This window comes from Thalassophryne amazonica, chromosome 17 (assembly GCF_902500255.1).
Source record: "Thalassophryne amazonica chromosome 17, fThaAma1.1, whole genome shotgun sequence".
In the NCBI taxonomy this organism is placed as follows: domain Eukaryota; kingdom Metazoa; phylum Chordata; class Actinopteri; order Batrachoidiformes; family Batrachoididae; genus Thalassophryne; species Thalassophryne amazonica.
The window spans coordinates 45,415,411-45,436,246 of NC_047119.1; the positions used below are offsets into that span (position 1 = coordinate 45,415,411).

The following is a 20,836-nucleotide window of genomic DNA, read 5'->3' on the forward strand; positions in this document are numbered from 1 at the left end:
ACACCATTTCTGTCCTCAATCTTATGATCCTGATTCAGCTGCTTCACTTAATTTTTTTTTCCTCTCAACCAGCCTGTGACTGCTCACCCATTAGGTACCCCATAAAAGTTTCAAAATGTCCAACTTGGGTCATATTACACAACTGACTCAACTATGTGACACAAAGGGCGACACTCTGTGGGTGTTTGTTCCAACCAAACCCCTCAGTAGGTGACTTCACCATGAACTCCACCCATTTACTGTGTTGGAGCTGATCAACAAGCTCACATGACCAAGTCTTTCCCTCCAAGGAACTTAATTTTAGACATACCTGTTGGGCACCCATCGACTCGAACATCTTCTCCAGCTGGATTCTTAGCTGCTGTACGTTATTCATCAGGACACACGGCTGAACGCAACAGAGATGATGGAATGTTAGGGAAACAAAAAAAAAAAAACTACAGTCTGACATGTTTTAAGGCAGCCGTGACTTACTATCTTCTCCTTGTCAATATACGAAGGAAAACTTTTGGTCAGAATGGCACTGTACTGCAGGAGAACTTTGGCAATAGTCTGTGAAGACAAAAAAGATTAAAACAAAAACTGACTACACATTTGGGAGTTATTCTGTACATAGATAAAAGTAATCATCCATTTAAATTATTATTTCATTGGTTAGGTCATTTTTAAATTAAAGATGCCAAAGCCTGAGTACATCCAGTTTGTTTTATAATATAACCCCAATTCCAATGAATTTGGGACATTGTGTAAAATGTAAATAAAAACAGAATACGATAATCTGAAAACCAGAGATTATAAAATACAGATTTACAACACATTTAAGATAAGGAGACAGAGTTACTGGATTTACCCCATTGAAGTTGGGACATTGTGTAAAATGTAAATAAAAACAGAATACAATGATTTGCAAATCCTCTTCAACCTATATTAATTTGAATACACCACAAAGACAAGATATTTAATGTTCAAACTGATAAACATTATTGTTTTTGTTCAAATATTTGCTCATTTAAAAATGGATGCCTCTAACACGTTTCAAAAAGCGGGACAGTGGTATGTTTACCACTGTGTTACATCACCTTTCCTTCTAACAACACTCAATAAGCGTTTGGGAACTGACACTAATTGTTGAAGCTTTGTAGGTGGAATTCTTTCCCATTCTTGCTTGATGTACGACCTCAGTTGTTCAACAGTTCGGGGTCTCCGTTGTCATATTTTGCACTTCATAATGCACCACACATTTTCAATGGGCAACAGGTCTGGACTGCAGGCAGGCCAGTCTAGTACCCACACTCTTACTACAAAGCCACGCTGTTGTAACACGTGCAGAATGTGGCTTGGCATTGTCTCACTGAAATAAGCAGGGACGTCCCTGAAAAAGACATTGCTTGGATGGTAGCATGTGTTGCTCCAAAACCTGGATGTACCTTTCAGCATTGATGGTGCCATCACAGATGTGTAAGTTGCCCAGGCCATGGGCACTAACACACCCCCATACCATCACAGATGCTGGCTTTGAACTTTGCGCTGGTAACAATCTAGATGGTCTTTTTCCCTCTTTTGTCCAGAGGACACGACATCCACGACGTCCACGATTTCCAAAAACGATTTGAAATGTGGATTCATAAGACCACGGCACACTTTTCCACTTTGCGTCGGGGCCCAGAGAAGGCTGCGGTGTTTCTGGATGTTGTTGATGTATTGGCTTTCGCTTTGCATGGTAGAGTTTTAACTTGCACTTGTAGACGTAGCGACGAACTGTGTTAACTGACGGTGGTTTTCTGAAGTGTTCCTGAGCCCACGTGGTAAGATCCTTACACAATGATGTCGGTTTTTAATGCCGTGCCGCCTGAGGAATCGAAGGTCACGGGCATTCAATGTTGGTTTTCGGCCTTGTCGCTTATGTGTAGAAAGTTCTCCAGATTCTCTGAATCTTCTGATTATATTATGGACTGTAGATGACGGAATCCCTAAATTCCTTGCAACTGAACATTGAGAAACATTGTTCTTAAAACTGTTGGACTATTTTTTCACGCAGTTGTTCACAAAGTGGTGATCCTCGCCCCATCTTTGCTTGTGAACGGCTGAGCCTTTTGGGGATGCTCCTTTTATACCCAATCATAACACTCACCCGTTTCCAACTGACCTGTTTACCTGTGGAAGTTTCCAAACAGGTGTTCTTTGAGCATTCATCAACGTTCCCAGTCTTTTGTTTCCCCTGTCCCAGCTTTTTGAAATGCGTTGCAGACATCCATTTTAAAATGAGCAAATATGTGCACAAAAACAAAAAATGTCTATCCACTTTAACATTAAATATCTTGTCTTTGTGGTGTATTCAATTGAATATAGGTTGAAGAGGATATGCAAATCATTGTATTCTGTTTTTAATTTACATCTCACACAACATCCCAACTTCATTGGAATTTGGGTTTGTATTTAAAACCCAATACACACACACACACACACACAGATATTATATATGTATATGTATATATGTGTGTGTGTTGGGTTTAAATACAACCCCAATTCCAATGAAGTTGGGATGTTGTGTGAGATGTAAATTAAAATCAGAATACAATGATTTGCAAACACTCTTCAACCTATATTGAGTTGAATACACCACAAAGACAAGATATTTAATGTTAAAGTGATAGACATTTTTTTGTTTTTGTGCAAATATTTGCTCATTTTAAAATGGATGTCTGCAACACATTTCAAAAAAGCTGGGACAGGGGAAACAAAAGACTTCCGAATGGTGTCCACCTGGAGGTCTCTCACAGTTTCTGGAAAAAATTGATGCAGCAAAGCTCCAAATCGTTCAGACATTTATTCACAATAAAAATCCGACGAGAGGGGTGGACCACTGCTCACACAAAGCGTGCTCACAGGCGAATGACGCAACAGACAGGCGTGAAAAAACTCATGCATGCGCATGAAGGTTCAAGCTTGGCTGATGCAATCACACGTGATTCAAATCCATATGGTTTTTGAAAAAAATTAAAAGGTCCGATACTTTTCTAACAGACCTCATATATACATATATATACATACGAGGTCTATCAGAAAAGTATCCTACCTTTTTATTTTTTTAAAAAACTATATGGATTTGAATGACATGCGATTACACCAATCATGCTTGACGCATGATTGACGCGTGTCGGTGACGTCATTTCCCTGTGGGCAGGCCTTGAGTGAGATGTGGTCCCGCCCTCTCGGCTAAATTCCTTTGTTTCACACGCTGCTCGAGACGGCGCGCGTTGCTTTATCAAAATTTTTTCTTGACCTGTGTGGAATATCCGAGTGGACACTATTCGAGAAATTAAGCTGGTTTTTGGTGAAAAGTTTAACGGCTGATGAGAGATTATGGGGTGTTTCTGTTGGTGTAAGGACTTCCCACGGAGCGGGACGTCGCGCAGCGCTTCCAGGCGCCGTCGTCGGCCTGTTTCGACCTGAAAACATCCTAATTTAAGGCTTAATTCAACCAGGACGTTGTGATAGAACAGAGAAGATTCAGAAGAGGCCGGCATGAGGACTTTATACTGACATTCCACTGTTTAAGGACATTTTGTAATGAAAGACGTGCGCGCAAATTGCCTGCGGCTTTTGATGGCTTTCAACAAGTGAGTAACTGAGAAATTGTTTAACAGCTTGGGCATGTTCCAACTTGCCCGTTAAGGTTTCCAACGGAGGTGTTTTTCCTGTCGCGACCCCCCGCGGTCGGGTCTGGCCCGACATGCGACTCTGCCCGCACGTTCTTTCATTACAAAATGTCCATTAACAATGGAATGTCCGAATAAACTCCTCATGCCGACTTCTTCTGAAAGTTCTCTGTTCTCTGACGACTTCCTGGGACAACAGAGCCTGAAATGTGGAGGTTTTCAGCTTGAAACAGGCTGACGACGGTGCCTGAGAGCGCTGCGCGACGTCTCGCACAGTGGGAAGTCCTTAAAGCGACAGTATCACCTCAAAATCTCTCATCAGCTGTTAAAATTTTCACCGAAAACCAGCTTAATTTTTCGAACCATGTCCACTTCGATGTGTCTCACAGGTTTAGAAAAAATTTTGATCAAACAAAGCGCCAGTCTCTCAGCAACTTCTCAGACAAAGGAATTCCGATGAGGGGCTGGACGACTCCTCCCACAAGGAGTGCTCACAGGCGAATGACGTCACCGACAGGCGTGGAAAAACTCACGCATGCGCACGAGGGTTCAAGCATGTCTGACGTAAAAACATATGAATGAATCCATATAGTTTTTGAAAAAAATAAAAAGGACCTATACTTTATGGACAGCCCTCGTATATACGGTTTTTTCCTTTTCAAGCGGGCATTTTTTAACAGGTGTGACTTATACTCTGAAAAATGTGGTAATTATCTGAATGTTCACCTAAGAAACTTTTGAATAAACTTCATAAAACATTCCCAGATGCCCCTTTAGAGAACTCAGACATGCAGAAAAATGCTTTGTGTACAATTTTTCCCCTTGAGGAAACCTATGATTCATGTTTATTTTGTTACTTCGATTGTATTTGGACATCCAGTATCCTTTGCCCCTACAAAGCAGAGACAGCAATGTTGATGGAGAGTTCAAAGAGCTACCATCCCCCAACCTTCAGATACATCTGGAGCATCCGTTTTGAAACCTTGTTCAAATCTACACGTGGATCCATACCAGATCCACTGTGACAACGCTGAGCAAAAACGGGAGACACAAAGAGAAATGACTGATGCCAATTAAGTCCTACGGTGCCAAGGTCTTTATTCCTGGATGTCCACGGTTGTCAATATATAATTAGACATTTCAAAAACAGGTAACAAATTTTCGAGAGTCCTCTCACAATCACAAACAGCAAATTATAGAGCAAAACTTGAAACGTCTCAATCAGCCACATCCTGTTCTTTTAGTCAAATGTTCTCATGTGGGGACAAAGTCACTCTGAAGTCTTGGTGATGGACATCCCAAATCAGCTTCCATTTCATCAGGGGAAGGTGATTTAGGACTTCCAGCAGCAAGACTTGAAAGTGACGTCCTACTGTGTAAATATTTGATAAATCACAGGAGCTAACTTGGGACTTGTCTTTGAGATCTGCAGTGCCAGGACTTGAGAGTGACTTTGTCCCGCCTCTGGTTATTAATATACACTATGTCGGGAAGCAGGTTTTACAGATCTTTACTTTGGAGAAGCGGCGGCTGTACTGAGCCATGACTTCAGGATCAGGACATTCCAATTTCTTGATGATCTCAAAACTCTGGTTGAGCTGGGTGAAGATGTCTACCACAGAGCAGGAGAAGAGCGCATGTTCAGACGTCTGCTGGAACTGAGATGACGGAAGAGAAAACATAAAGTTAGCAGTTATGCAGTTGCTTCAAGCTTTAATGTCCCACAGGGAAAAAAATTTCAAATTATAAAAAACAAAATTAAAAATTCAGCTCACTCCATCTTTTTTGTCTCTCTCAAGGGCTCCGTGCATAAACTCCATGGATACGTCCTCATTCTGATCCAACCACTGCAGCACGAATGGCAGGAACCAGCTGCAATGGGAACAAATATATCCCTTTTTTAGCTCATAAACTGGAGAGTAAGTAAAATGGCAAATTGTGAGCATAAAAAAAATCTAAACATCTCAGCAACCTAATAATACGCTAATGCTAGCATGCAAACATGCATAGGTTTGTTTTAGCATTTTGGCATTACTTTTGAAATGTGAACTCCACATTCCCCTTACCATGTTATGACTTATAATCATTACATGAAGTGAAGCTTTTTTTCAATTTAGAAAATATTTTGAGAAGCTTAGCATTAGCACACACTGTTTCATAAAGACACTAAAACAGACAAAGCTTGAAAAGTGCAGGTTTAGTTTGTTCTTTCCATATTCACAGGATTTTCACAAGGAACAGCATTAAGGTCAGCATTGCCTGTGACCTTTGACATGATCAAAATCCCCCTCCACCACCCCAATGGACCCAAGCCTGCATAACATTTTCTAATATATATATATATATATATATATATATATATATATATATATATATACACAGTTTGTGCACATATTATTCGAGTGGTGCATGTAATTTTATACTGCACTTGCACTGGTGCAAGTTACTTTATCCAAGTTTTATCAACTATAAGCACCAGTAGAATGAACCAATAAAGGAATAAATAAGGAAAAAAAACTATTTCCAGTGTGTTGTCTTCGTCTTCCCTGCGTTTTATGACTCTCACACACGGAGCGAGTTGCTGTGATGATTCATTTGCGCGTGCACGTGAAAAAAAAAAAAAGTCTGGCTGCAGGCTGTTAGTTCCTTGCTCTCCGCTCAAACTCTCTCATCACTATGTTAAAAAAGGACATAAGTCCTGCTCACAGAGTGATTGCCAGAGACAGGACATGTCCACATGAAGTATAACTCCAGACATCTCCACATTTACTCACGGACGGTTCGTTCGCGCGCATCTTGTGGTCACAGGAAGAAAAACAAACTATAACAGAACTCAGAGCGCAGACCTGCAGCTCAGCACAAGAACAAATATAAACTAGAAGAGAAATAATAGTGCAGTCTGGCTACAGCCAAACTGAGCACTTTGATTTCTCTGTGCAGAGAAGCTGCAGGCTGCGCTCTCACCTCCTCTCTGCCCCCTGCTGCACACACCTGACGCAGAAATTCCTGCATCGTCATGACGCCACAGGAAGAAGCAATTCAAAGTGGGCCCGGTGTGAAAGTGACTAAAAGGACTTTTGGTTGTGCAAGTAATTTTTTTGTTACTAGCACCAGTGCAAGTAGGTTAAAAAATGTATTTCAACCCCCGATTTTATATATATATATATATATATATATATATATATATATATATACACACACACAGTTGTATGTAAAGGTTTGGGCACCACTGATGATTTTCATGATTTTCCTTTATAAATCATTGGTTGTTTGGATCAGCAATTTCAGTTAAATATATCATATAGCAGACAAACAGAGTAATATTTGAGAAGTGAAATGAAGTTTATAGGATTTACAGAAAGCATGAAATAATTTTGAACAAAATTAGGTAGGTGTATAAATTTGGGCACCCCAACAGAAAAAATACATCAATATTTAGTCGATCCTCCCTTTGCAGAAATAACAGCCTCCAAATGCTTCCTATAGCTTCCAATGAGAGTCTGGATTCTGGTTGAAGGTATTTTGGACCATTCTTCTTTACAAAACATCTCCAGTTCAGTCAGACTTGTTGGTTTCTGAGCATGGACAGCCCGCTTAAATCAAACCACAGATTTTCAATAATATTCAGGTCTGGGGACTGAGATGGCCATTCCAGAACATTGTAATGGTCCTCTGCATGAATGCCTTAGTAGATTTTGAGCAGTGTTTAAGGTCATTGTCTTGTTGAAAGATCCAGCCCTGGCACAGCGTTAACTTTGTCACTGATTCATGAACATTGTTCTCAAGAATCTGCTGATATTAACTGGAATCCATGTGACCCTCAACTTTAACAAGATTCCCAGTACCTACACTGGCCACACAGCCCCACAGCATGACAGAACCACCTCCAAATTTTACTGTAGGTAGCAAGTGTTTTTCTTGGAATGTTGTGTTCTTTTTTTAGCCATGCATATCGCTCCTTGTTATGTCCAAATAACGCAATTTTACTTTCATCAGTCCACAGCACCTTATTCCAAAATGAAGCTGGCTTGTCCAAATGTGCTTTAGCATACATCAAGCGACTGTTTGTGGTGTGTACGTAGAAAAGACCTCTGCATTACAGCATCCCTTTGTGCATAGTGTGCTGTATAGTTGAACGATGCACAGAGACACTATCTGCAGCAAGATCATGTTGTAGGTCTTTGGAGCAAGTCTGTGGGTTGACTATGACTGTTCTCACCATCCTTCGCTTCAGCTCATCTGAGATATTTCTTGGCCTGCCACATCGGGCCTTAACTAGTTCTGCGCCTGCAGTCTTCCATTTCCTCACTATGTTCCTCACAGTGGAAAATGACAGCTGAAATCTCTGAGATAGCTTTTTGTATCCTTCCCCTAAACCATGATGCTGAACAATCTTTGTTTTCAGGTCATTTGACAGTTGTTTAGAGGCTCACAAGTTGCCACTCATTAGAAGAGATGCAAAGAGGAGAAACATTTGCAAATGGCCACCTTAAATACCCTTTCTCACGATTGGATTCAACTGTGTAAGGAGATCAAGGATTAATGAGCTTACCAAACCAATTCTGTGTTCCAATAATTAGTGCTGAATGTATTTAAATCAATAAAATGACAGGGGTGCCCAAATTTATGCACCTGACAAATTTTGTTTAAATAATTATTGCACACTTTCTGGAAATACTAGAAACTTCATTTCACTTCTCAAATGTCAGTGTGTTCATCTGCTATATCAGTAATTCTCAACCGGGGTGCCGCTGCACCCTAGGGTGCCGTGATCGATCGTCAGGGGTGCCGTGGGCAATTATCAAATATCACCATTATCGGGTGTATGTGCTGTAATAGTGTGGCAGATGATGTAATGCTCTTTTATTCCAGTAGATGGCAGCAAAGCGCTGTACTACAGTATAATAGACATACTTGCGCACATAGCGTTGTGCATCTCCATGGTTATGGGTTGCTGACTACAGCGTGAATCTCAGCTGCTCACGGAGCATGACTCCTCTGGGGAAGGAGGTGTGCAGGGAAGGTGGCCTGACCTCCGTTGATGTCACCGTGGTCAGACTTGGGCCTTCTCGCTCACAACTGGGTTCGCTGAAGGCAGCCTCTGCGCTCCGTGAATATTAGAGAGGCAGATTATTGTGAATAAAAGTGTTGACACGTCTAAAAAAAACACTTGAGATTAGGGCTGTCACAATTATTACAATATTCGTCAATCGCGATTATTTTTCATATTCGCGATTACCGTGAATTATTTATTTTATCCACAAAGCATAAAACGACTCCGAATCTGATGTCATTGTGCTGCAGCCTCGCTCTCGTCTTAAGGCGGGACAATAACATGGAGGCTGAAGAGCGATCCGTCCTGCCATTTGGATAAGACGGCCGATTAAAACAGTGACCGTCTTCTTCAAAAGCTGTCTAAAATACGGAGCTGTCGGTGTGTGTGTGTGTCTGTGTGTGTGCACGCGCGCAGAGTCAACAGGCTGCAGACTGGGAGGGAGGGGGTGTGTGAGGGAGATTCCTGAATGCAGGCGCGACACGTTACAGTCTGAGAAGCATCAGTGCGCAGCGAGCGCGGAGCAGAGAGAGGATTTTAACCCGAGTGAACATGTTTAAAAAAAAAAAAAAAACGTGAAGCTGCTTTTACTTCTCTCTGAACTTTCTCTAAAGGTGTGATTCTGCCGTTACCGTCCTGTTCACACCATGTGCGCGTCATATGCTGAATTTATAAGATCATGAGATGAAATAAACGGTCAAATAGCTTTAAAAACATATTTAAAAAATGAGAATATATGAATGAACTGAGCCACACAAAAAAAAAAACCCTGACATGGAGAAGCTGTGGTGATGTTCAGATGCACAGATCACAAAAAGCAGGTGAGAACTCTGAACTTTAACAGCTGTTACTTTCCAAAGGTATTTATTTGTTCAATCTTGAGCTTAATGTAGTGTTTAAGCACAAAACGTGACTGATGAGGAGAAACAATTTCAGAAATGCAACAGAAACAACCACAAATCAGAAAAGTTGGGATTGTATGTAAAATGAAGATAAAAATAAAAATGTTGCACCATTCCCAGTTTCTCCACTCACAGAAGCCAAACAATCTTCCAGAGTTGTGTAATTATACTACAATAGTAGAATATAAAAATCTGTATCGATTTTCTATTGCGATAATTGGGTTTTGCGCAAAACCAGAGGTAATATAATTATAATATTATTTTGGTTGGTGGTGTGCCGCAGGATTTTGTAAATATAAAAAGGGTGCCACGGCTCAAAAAAGGTTGAAAATCACTGTGCTATATAATATATTTAACTAAAATTTCTGATCCAGACAACCAATGATTTATAAAGGAAAATCCTGAAAATGATCAGGGATACCCAAACTTTTGCATACAAGTGTATATTAGTGAATAGGCAGATCCCAGATGAAATCCAGGCTTTCTTAGTGAAAAAACATTTGCAGATTAATTTCTTGTTTAATGTTACAAATTTTTAAAATCTTAGAGATCTCATTATTCAGATGTTAATCTAGTTTAGATTGTTTAATTGTTGATGAAGAATTCCTTTAATGTCAGCCACTGTTGATTATTCTACAGATTTCTGAAAGCTTTAATGAACTCCTTTTTATTTTCAAATTAAACATGAAGGAATATTTTTATAACCACTTACTACCCGGTTTCTTTGCTTTCACAATCTGAACATTTTTGAAGACAAAAATAAATAAATACACATTTTTGTTTGTGTTTTTTTTAAACTTGATATAAGTGGGTGTCGGAGACTTACGAGGGGTAATCTGGAACAACACCATCAAACTGTGACAGCTCCTTCACATATTCGTTAAACAGCCACTTGACCTTGAAGTGCAGGTTCATGTAGTCGGTGATTTTACACTGTCGGTGCTTCTCATGCTCTGCAGACCCCAAAAATTAATAAATAAATAACAATAAAATTAAGCCTTTGTGATGTGTTGTGATGAGTTTTACAAATGTTTCAAAACAAGGGACAGAAATGACAAGTAAAGGAAATTCTTTGATTAAAACAAGCAAAAGGGTCATCTGGGACAGATTTCTTTTTTCACGTCAAAAATAAAGACACAGTTGGAAAGTAAATGGGCTGTATTTCTGCATTGCTTTTTTAATCTGATGTCTCACATTCACCCGATGACAGTTTCATTTGAGTAAGTCACTAAGAATTAGTTTCACTGCCTCAGCAAAAAAAAAAACAACAACAACACAAACAAAAAACAAAAAAACCCTCAGGATTTGATCCATCATCTCTGAAAAAAAGGTGATTTTCAGAGATTTTCTGTGAAGGGGATTCATTATGAGGACATCAGCTGAGATAAAAACACACACACAAAATTAAACAACAAAACAGACAAGCTCCTTGCACACATAAGCAGCTTTCAAACCAGTCCTGCAGATTCATTTGTTCATCACCTTTGAGCCTTCAGATTTTATCCTCAAGTGATGTAAGCACAGAACAAAAGTTGGATAAATGGTACAATGCCATTTATTCAACAGACATTTTTCTCAGCCAAAATCTCATTTGATATGTTTTCATATCTAAAACAATCCCATCACCTTCTCCATTACAATATATCTGTGGATTACCAAATCATGGCAGTAAACATAAGAGCAATCAGAGATTTCTGACAACTGCTAATCCGAATCCGGATCACCTCCAAAATTCAGTGGAGACTTCCATGGCCTAATATCTATCTGTGGTGCAAATTTGGTTAGAATTTGTGCAGTAGTTTTGATGTAATCCTTCAAAGCCTATATAAAGTGAAATCTTGATCCAGAATCTGGATCTGGATCACCTCCAAAATCCGTGCAGTAGTTTTGATGTAATCCTGCTAACGGACAGACAGACAAATAAATAAATAAACTCAGATGATTTTATTACATCCTTAGTGGACGTAACTATTCATGTTATTTGCTGCCCCCTCCTGGTTGTACAAAACCATAACATTTAACAACCCTTTCAGTTGACAACAGTTGTTCATTTTACGGAGACAGCTCTTGTTGTTTTGTTTCTATTAGTTAATTTATGTAAACGGATCTTCAATTGGCAAAGAGTTTTGTTTTTTGTTGTTGTTTTTGTATTTCTACGAAATTCAACCAGTAATTCAGTATTTTATGGATACAGCAAAGCTAAATATCCTGCTCACCTTCCATAGCATACTTCATGTCTTGTGCAAACAACGTCCACATGACCTCAGCAGACACTCTCCCCACATTTAGTTCTTGAGGAAACCTGAGAGGAAAGTGACAGTTTGAGAAAGTTACACAACAGATGTCTAAAAGTGAGCAGCTATCGGGGTCAAACAACCTATCTAATAAAACAAATCAATACAGCTTCTAATTGTGGTGAATCAAAATGAAGATCATTATGATTTACAAATCTATAATCAGGGTTTGGAAGCATTTTCATACTTTCTGAGTGAAAACAAAGATTCTATTCACAAAAGTGCAGACATGGTGTGTAGATCTTCACTTACTGGTTGAGCACAGGCGTGTAGGAGTCACTGTCCTCTTCAATAATGGAGACAATGAGCATGATGAGTTTCGGCCAAAATTCCAAATTTTTGATGCTGGGACCTTGCTCCTCCAGAGGGACTTCTTCCTTGTTCTGGAACATATTCAATCACAGAGGAGGACTCGTTAGAGGTCAGAGAATTTAGGAATGAATAGAAACTATTCCAGTGCTTTGCAGTTCCACGTTCAGTGCGTGACTTACGGCGTCCACGGGCGGGTACTGCCTGTTGTACAGTTCATAGCAGTTATTGAAGATGTAGTCGTACGTCGAGTTGAGACAGGCCTTGACACAATCCCGCACCACCTGACTTGCTCGGGGGGGAGACGGCAACTCCTGGACCTGAAGAACAGATAGAGACAATCAACCCTGCTTTGGTTTGAATAATTAACTATGATCCAGATCAGCATTCCTCATCTTGGGAATTGGGACACAAATGTGACTTGGACATTCTGACAATCACAAAGTGTTAAATATTGTTTCTTTTTCATGATGTGATTAAGCTGTGACAAAAATAGGATTTAGAAGAACTTTAGAAGAAACATGACAGACATGAACGGGCACTCAAGAGTTACACCCACGCTTCACATACAACCCCAATTCCAATGAAGTTGGGACGTTGTGTAAAATGTAATTAAAAACAGAATACAATGATTTGTAAGATGGGCACTAACACACCCCCATACCATCACAGATGCTGGCTTTTGAACATTGCGCTGGTAACAATCTGGTTGTTCTTTTTCCTCTTGTCCAGAGGACACAACATCCATGATTTCCAAAAACAATTTGAAATGTGGTCTCATCAGACCACAGCACACTTTTCCACTTTGCGTCTGTCCATTTCAAATGAGCTCGGGCCCAGAGAAGGCGGCGGTGTTTCTTGATGTTGTTGATGTATGGCTTTCGCTGTGCATGGTAGAGTTTTAACTTGCACTTGTAGATGTAGCGATGAACTGTGTTAACTGACAATGGTTTTCTGAAGTGTTCCTGAGCCCACACGGTAAGATCCTTTACACAATGTTGGTTTTTAATGCAGTGCAGCCTGAGGGATCGAAGGTCACGGGCATTCAATGTTGGTTTTCAGCCTTGCCACTTACGTGTAGAAAGGTCTCCAGATTCTCTAAATCTTCTGATTATATTATGGTCTGTAGATGATGGAATCCCTACATTCCTTGCAATTGAACATTGAGAAACATTGTTCTTAACCTGTTGGACTATTTTTTCACGCAGTTGTTCACAAAGTGGTGATCCTCACCCCATCTTTGCTTGTGAATGGCTGAGCCTTTTGGGGATGCTCCTTTTAGACCCAATCATGACATTCACCTGTTTCCAATTAACCTGTTCACCTGTGGAATGTTCCAAACAGGTGTTCTTTGAGCATTCATCAACTTTCCCAGTCTTTTGTTGCCCTGTCCCAGCTTTTTTGAAATGTGTGGCAGGCATCCATTTCAAAATGAGCAAATATTTGCACAAAAACAAAAACGTTTATGAGTTTGAACATTAAATATCTTGTCTTTGTGGTGTATTCAACTGAATATAGGTTGAAGAGGATTTGCAAATCATTGCATTCTGTTTTTATTTATATTTCACACAATGTTCCAACTTCATTGGAATTGTGGTTGTATTTGACCCCAATTCAAGCAAATTTATTCTGTGATTCAGTGAAGCTGTAACATTTGGCTCTATGAGACATTTGACCAAAATTGAAACAGCTTCATCCTCGACTAAAACACGACCCTGCCACTGTGTTTAATCAAGATTAGCACTGAACAGTTTGAGTTAAGGGGCTATGACTTTGTGTTTGACCTTTCAAGATTAAGAAAGGTCAAAGGTCATGTGACCAACCAAAACGATGACATATGGTGGCATATTAGTGTATATTAGAATAGCCTTTATAGACTTTAAAAGTAGTAAGCCAAAATTTTGCTCTATGTCTTTGACCTTGACTTTTAACAACCTCCTCCCCCCACTTTTTTTTAATCCTCAAAATCAAAACACGTTGTACGATTGACCCTCAATCATTCCACACAGTTTGGTTCAAACTGGAGCAAACATCTGACTATTTTGTTCACACACAGACAGATGGACAGAGACACATGACTGAAAACGGTGCCACCACACACTACAGCTATGCTCAAGTGTTGGGGGGGCGGATAACCTCTAAAACAAGACACTTCCATCCATGCAGAATCTGCAGCTACCTTCATCCTGAAGAAGGTGATGCTGGTTAACAGATCCACAGTGGATTTGAGATCCTGCAGGCGCTCCTTACTGCTGGCGGGGAAGTGATTCTACAAGAGGAGGGGAAGAACATTTTGAAGCCGTTAATAAAATGTGAGGTCTCCACCAGTGTTGCCACAGTTACTTTTAAAAAGTAATCCAATTACTGATTACTGATTACTCCTTGAAAAAGTAACTTAGTTACTTTACTGATTACTCAATTGTAAAAGTAACTAAGTTAGATTACTAGTTACTTTTTTAGTTACTTTCCCCAGCTGCCGACAACAACCCACGTCAACATGACAATGATACCTGTTTTGCCAAAACTCACTTTATAGTCACCCTTCTTGACTTCAATGAAAACAAATACTTAAAATAAAGACCTCTTTCTTGACCTCATATTTAACTGTTGACAGCACTGTAACAGTAAAACTTGCAATTTCAAACCTACATTGTTTATAAATGTAACTATTAAATTCTAACATTTTTCTAACATTTAAATTCTCTAAACATTTTACTTGTCGAAATTATTATTATTTGAAGCAGTAGTTTTCACATCATGTGGTCCTCAGAAAGAGAGTTTAGGTGCATTTGAGTGGAAAACGGTGTTAGTTGTTGACGTGTCGCGGAGGATCAGCTGTTTTTAACGAGACGATACAGAGCGGCTCAGCTCAGAATTCTAAATAAAGGAGGAAAAAAGTATAAAAATGTCTTTGTAAAGCTCAGTGCAGGTGTGCTGATCACTGCGCTTTAAGAGGTGAGAACGAGTCGAGCAGCTGCAAAAAAACGCGGATGAAAAGCTCACAGCTCGCTTAAAGTGGGCAGTTCAGTCGAACCCCGACCTCCTGCCCACGGACCAAGTTTAATGCTGCTATCGACCCACAATGAAAAATAATAGTAACGCACAGTGACATGGAGAAGTAACTTTAATCTGATTACTGATTTGGAAAGATTAACGCGTTAGATTACTCGTTACTAAAAAAAGTGGTCAGATTAGAGTAACGCGTTACTAAGTAACGCGTTACCGGCATCACTGGTCTCCACCAATCAGGATTACACAAAAACTAAACAACTGATTTCCACAAAACTGGTGTAAAAGGTTTGAGCTGGGGCAGAAGAGAAACCGCTATACTCTGTGGCAGCTTAGACAAAAGGGGACAAGCTAAAAAATATTCAAGGTACTGTGAGCAGGACTACTCAAATAATTAACACCTCAACGGACAATTTTTCAGAGTTTTCTAGATCAGGCTGAGGAGGCAGAGCGAGCCCATTTCTTAGTTTTGTAATCACTGAGTTACTATAATAAGCAGTGTGCCGATACGTGGATATGATACGATATGATATATGATATGATATGATATATGGTACAAGGCAATCAAACCCGTCAGCACAAAGACAGCAACAGCTGAGGCAATCTGACATTTGACCCTAGTGACACTGACCTTCACCTGAATGTTTAACTTCTGGCTGACCTTAACAATTCTGGAATCCATCTAAATGTGTGTCCCATTTAATTTAAACTGGGTTAAAAAACTTCCTTGATCTTTAGTCAACTTTCATTGATCCACCAAGTTTGGTGGAAATTTGCGAAATAACCTCTGCCAAAACACAGACTCCAATGACTGACCTGTGACAAATTTGATCTCAAGTGGGCAACCTCCCCCTAGATATGTGTGCCAAGTTGGGTGGACACTATAGTGACCTTTGACACCAATGACCTTGACTTCTGCCAAAAACTATTTAATGCCAATTATGGGGCTGACATATCCACATACATGTTTGGTGGAAATTGCCCCAAAAGGACCTGAGAGGAGTCGGGAAACAGACAGATGGATGGATGTGATCTGGGCAATCTCTTTGTTATTCAGTTTGTATTGTTTAGTATTTCTGGTTTTTATTATTTTCACTGTTATTGTTCTTACTGGTGCTGTGATGCAAATGGAAGCTTAATTTCCCTGAGAGACCTTGCCCAAGGGATCAATAAAATTCTATCTATCTATCTATCTACCTACCTACCTACCTACTTACTATCAATAAACCAAAATACTGATCTTTAACCCCAGTGAACTTGATCTTTGCCAAAATAAACCTGTTAAGGACAATTCACCTACATGTGCACAATAGGTTTGGTGGAAACTGATCCCAACACCTTGGATGAGTGGAACAAGCAAATATTTCTCAGATTACAGTTCGATGATTGGGTTTGATCACTGCAAACAGAGCAGTACTGCTGGTCCCTATGCAGGGTAACAAAGTGTGGGTGGAAAACCCAAAAAAGGAAATAGTACAATGTCCACAAACAAACAAAAAAGACAATAAATTGCCAATGCAGATTTCCAAAACGATGTCTGTTATTACAGATAGCTAATCTTACCCTATAGGTAGAGAGGTCAATGCGCAGAGAGTTGTGTAACTGGTCCAAAAGCTTGACGAAGCGTTCTTTCTGTTTGGTGAAGGGGAGAAAAAAGTAATCAGCAGAAACAATAGAAACACCACAGTAGACAGCTGTGGAGAGAAAAAGAGCAATTTATCTAATAAAGTGTGTGTACGTGTACAAATACAAACCCCGAAATTGGAAGCGGCGAAGCGGTCAGAGGCGGACACATTGGTGGAGGCAGTCGTGTGGGCGTAGAAGGCATTGATGTTCGCTAGCAGGGTGCTCATCACCGCAGGGACCCCGGGACACATGTACTTCGAAGACAGACAGGCAAAGTGCCTAGGAAGAGAAGCAGAGCCTGGTACAGATCTGGAATTAGACTGCTCCTGCTCCTCTTTGAAATTACTCTCAATCATTGCAAACGGTGTCAAATGCAAATCATTCTTGTATATACCATCACAATACCAGTGGTATTTGCCTGGAAAAACCAGATCCAGTCACACTCTGGATGCTGGTTGGGTTGCTGGGAATTGTGATGCCTCACAGCTCTGTCCCATGTGCAACCAAAACGATGCAAAAATTGATAACGTGCGTGGTTGCAACGTCTTCACAATACTGCCACGGCTTGCAATTTCGGATGCTGCAACAGTTTGCAAGTATGTGCAATGAAAAATGCAAAACCTTCTTTTAAGGCAAACATTAGTAAACATGCAAAAAGCTTGTGGTTAATCAAAACTTAATAACCAATAAACTGACACCCCTTGCAAATTCATTTCAATGTAACTGATTACCTCCAATGAGCAACTTGTGATTATTTAGTTTATATACACAAAATAGCTGCAAGCTTTTTGTTGCACATGTATTTTATTCTCTGCTGTTAGATTTGACACACAGAATGACAAGCTGCAAAATTTTGCAACAAAATATATGGAAAACTGAGCTGGAAAAAGTCAAAACAAGCCTGTTCTAAACACGTCTTTCCTGCAATTCATAAGATGATGGAACTGTAGAAAGCAGTAGTGTCATGTTCATGGTAGTTCTTGTTTTAACTTAAACATCTCCATTAATTGTGGTAACCTCACTTCTGTCATCAGCTATTGACACACTTTACTGTGTGATGGCCAATCAAGTTTTTTGGTGAAAATGTTTTCTGAGAACATGGACTGCCTTTGTAACGGACTCCCTCATTTACCAACCTTTAAAAAATACTGGCTCCTACTGGTGCGTATGTGAAAGCAGTATGCAAATACGTGGACAGCTACAGAGGGATCACTGAGTTCTCAGACTCACGTCATGGCCTGGTAGATAGACTCAATCCCATAACGCATTGCAAACTCATCAACGATTTCTTGCGCTACATCATCAAAGTAGACTTTCCAACTGTCATCGCTGCGAGCCTCTGGGATCTTCACAACGCCCTGGCCAAGCATATCAGTGGAATGGTGGAACAGATTCTGGAAAAGAAGAACAGCAGTCATGTCATTTCAGTTTGGAGACCAAACTAGAGAACCGCACAGTAGATTTTAACCTTAATTTAACAACATTCTGGGAGACCATCCTTGTTTTCTTTTTTCTTGAAATAAGCAATAGCACAACAGCATCTGAACTCAATACAAATTCTTTTAAGCAAGTGTATAATTTTCTGACATTTCTACAAGTTGTTTCATTTGAAATTTCCTCATCTTAGACAGTAAACTATGGATTTTAGCAAAGAAAATAAACAAAAGCTCATTACATGGACAAGTCCCAAATCAAGTTTTTACCTCACTGTAGTCAAAATAAGGACTTTACATTCCCTTAAGTTTTTACATCTAACATACATGTATAGGGCAATGTAGTCTCGTTTGAACACTGCATGATATCGCGGGAATTGAGCACTTATGGGGATAGCTGCTCCCGTTGCGCAGCGCAAACACAGCATAACTTCACATGGAAAAATTGTGTACTGTTTTGTTTTTGGCTGCAATCCCAGAAGCAGTTGTGAAAAGTGCAGGTTTTTATTCGGTTCCCAGTTGAGAAGAGAAGACGAGGCAAATGGGAGAGTTCGTGTTGTTAAGTGTTAGCTTACATAGCTATCCAAAGTAGCTGCATTCTCTCACCTGCCCAACCTCCTCGACATGTTTGAGCTCCAGGTCATAAACAAACCGCAACACGTTCGCTTTCCACCGCATTGTCACTTTTTCTTTGCATTTTCACTTTGTTTGCTGTGTAATTTATCCAAAAACTCAGACAGGGCTGTCCATGGATGTAGAATTATTGCATCATATTTTAACCTTTTAGTGCCTGCTCTCAAACGAGGCTGTGCTGACCAAAGTGGAGCAATTTTTAAATAACTGCCTTTGATAATGAGCAAATATAAAAAATATGTAAATATGGATTGCATCCCAATATTTTCATTGGCAACATTCAAGTTGAAATTTATTAGTTCCAGAGGCTTGGAAACAAGCTAATTCTGTGGAGTTGTGTGTGTGTGTGTGTGTGTGTGTGTGTGTGTGTGTGTGTGTGTGTGTGTGTGTGTGTGTGTGTGTGTGTGTGTGTGTGTGTGTGTGTGTGTGTGTGTGTGTGTTGGGGGGGGGGGGGGGGCAGACCCACTCTTGGCCCATGGCCTGTTAATTCAGGGATTCACTTTTGAAACTGCCTTCATGCATTAATTGCACCAAATCAGCAAGTCAAACCATGCTGAGGTACAACAATAAAATGTTGTGCATCTGGGCTGACACGTGCACATCGTGCTGTAACCATAACCATGATAAGGACTATTCAGTACTACAGAGGGGCAATGCTTTCACAGGGCAGGATTCATGCACTAAACATGCATACACAGGACTTGCGTAGGGCCCAGCTATGAAAACAAGGAACAGAGAAGCTCAGATTACAGCACAGACAGGAGTGTTGCTTCACAGGTCCCCATTCCACCATGATATCAGTTGCTGGCTGCTATAATAATGTTTAAAATGCCATTTAAAGCATGTTTAGCAGTACATATGTTTGTGCTCATACTTGCAACATTTCTGATTTTGGATGTGCATTGCTTACTATTTGCAGCTTTCTTATCATCTGAAATAGCCAGTGCACAAACAACCCTGTGCGTTTTCAATTTAACAACATAAGAACAGTGCACATTCTCAGCAGGATCCAGTACCTCATGCAGGCAGGTGTACTGCACGTGATACGCAGCTACTTTCTCTTCTCCTTTGATCTCCACATTTATTTGTAGGCGAATGGCACCAGACACAGCAGACTTATCAGTTCTCTTTTCTGTAGTGAAGCACAAACATATTTGAGCAGTTAAACAACTACACACATTCTTGATTCATAAGTGCATTCCAGATCTGTAATACAAAGGTAAGTGGAAGCAGATCTCTGAGCACAACACTAATTATAGACTACTAGTGTGTCAGTTCTATTGTAGTGGTTCAGTTTGTGCACTGTGATGGCCTGTAGGGCTAATAGAAGACATCCAGCTGATAGTTAAACAGACAAAGACAGTGGGCTGGATGAATCTGTGCCTGTGCACCAAAGTCATTTGACCCTGGAGTTTTTCTGGAGGTGGAGCACTTGGTGGCTCAGCCCTGCTATTTGCCCTGACAGGCTCATCATTAGGGGCAATTTGCATATGTCAGTGGACAGGCTGAGTTCCGATTGGAGCGCTGCCACTTGATAATGGCACATCAGGAGGAGAAAAGAGGAGATTGAAGGGGGTAGAAGATGAGTAGAGGAGCGACTGAAAAAAGAAAGAAAGAAGGATTGCAATTGAGGAATATAAATGACGTTGTTACTGGGTTCAAATTTCAGTCTTAAACCAATAGTACATTTCTGTTTATGATGAGTGGAAACAGATTACAATCAAATTAAATTTAGTGTTTTACATCTACTATTATAAGCAACAGGTTGGTTGTTGTCATGTCCCAAGGTTCTTGAAATGGAGCAATATCTCCACCTGGTGGACATTTACCAATAATGAAGGTAAAACAGAATTGTGCCAAGAGCTCTAGTCTTAAATATATGCTGGGACACAGTATTTAATGCATGCAAAAAAAACAA

General features: G+C 40.1%; 1 protein-coding gene across 1 annotated transcript in view; it reads right to left on the reverse strand.

Annotated features, from left to right (window-relative positions):
• LOC117529092 (protein unc-13 homolog B-like) overlaps positions 1-20,836 on the reverse strand; it is a 174,724-nt gene that overhangs the window by 56,682 nt on the left and 97,206 nt on the right. Inside the window, 13 exon segments of the mRNA XM_034191794.1 lie at positions 311-388; positions 475-552; positions 5,174-5,317; positions 5,435-5,531; positions 10,441-10,567; positions 11,831-11,916; positions 12,161-12,291; positions 12,400-12,537; positions 14,397-14,486; positions 16,790-16,858; positions 16,981-17,131; positions 18,083-18,246; positions 19,935-20,050. Coding sequence (XP_034047685.1) covers positions 311-388; positions 475-552; positions 5,174-5,317; positions 5,435-5,531; positions 10,441-10,567; positions 11,831-11,916; positions 12,161-12,291; positions 12,400-12,537; positions 14,397-14,486; positions 16,790-16,858; positions 16,981-17,131; positions 18,083-18,246; positions 19,935-20,050 — 1,469 coding nt within the window.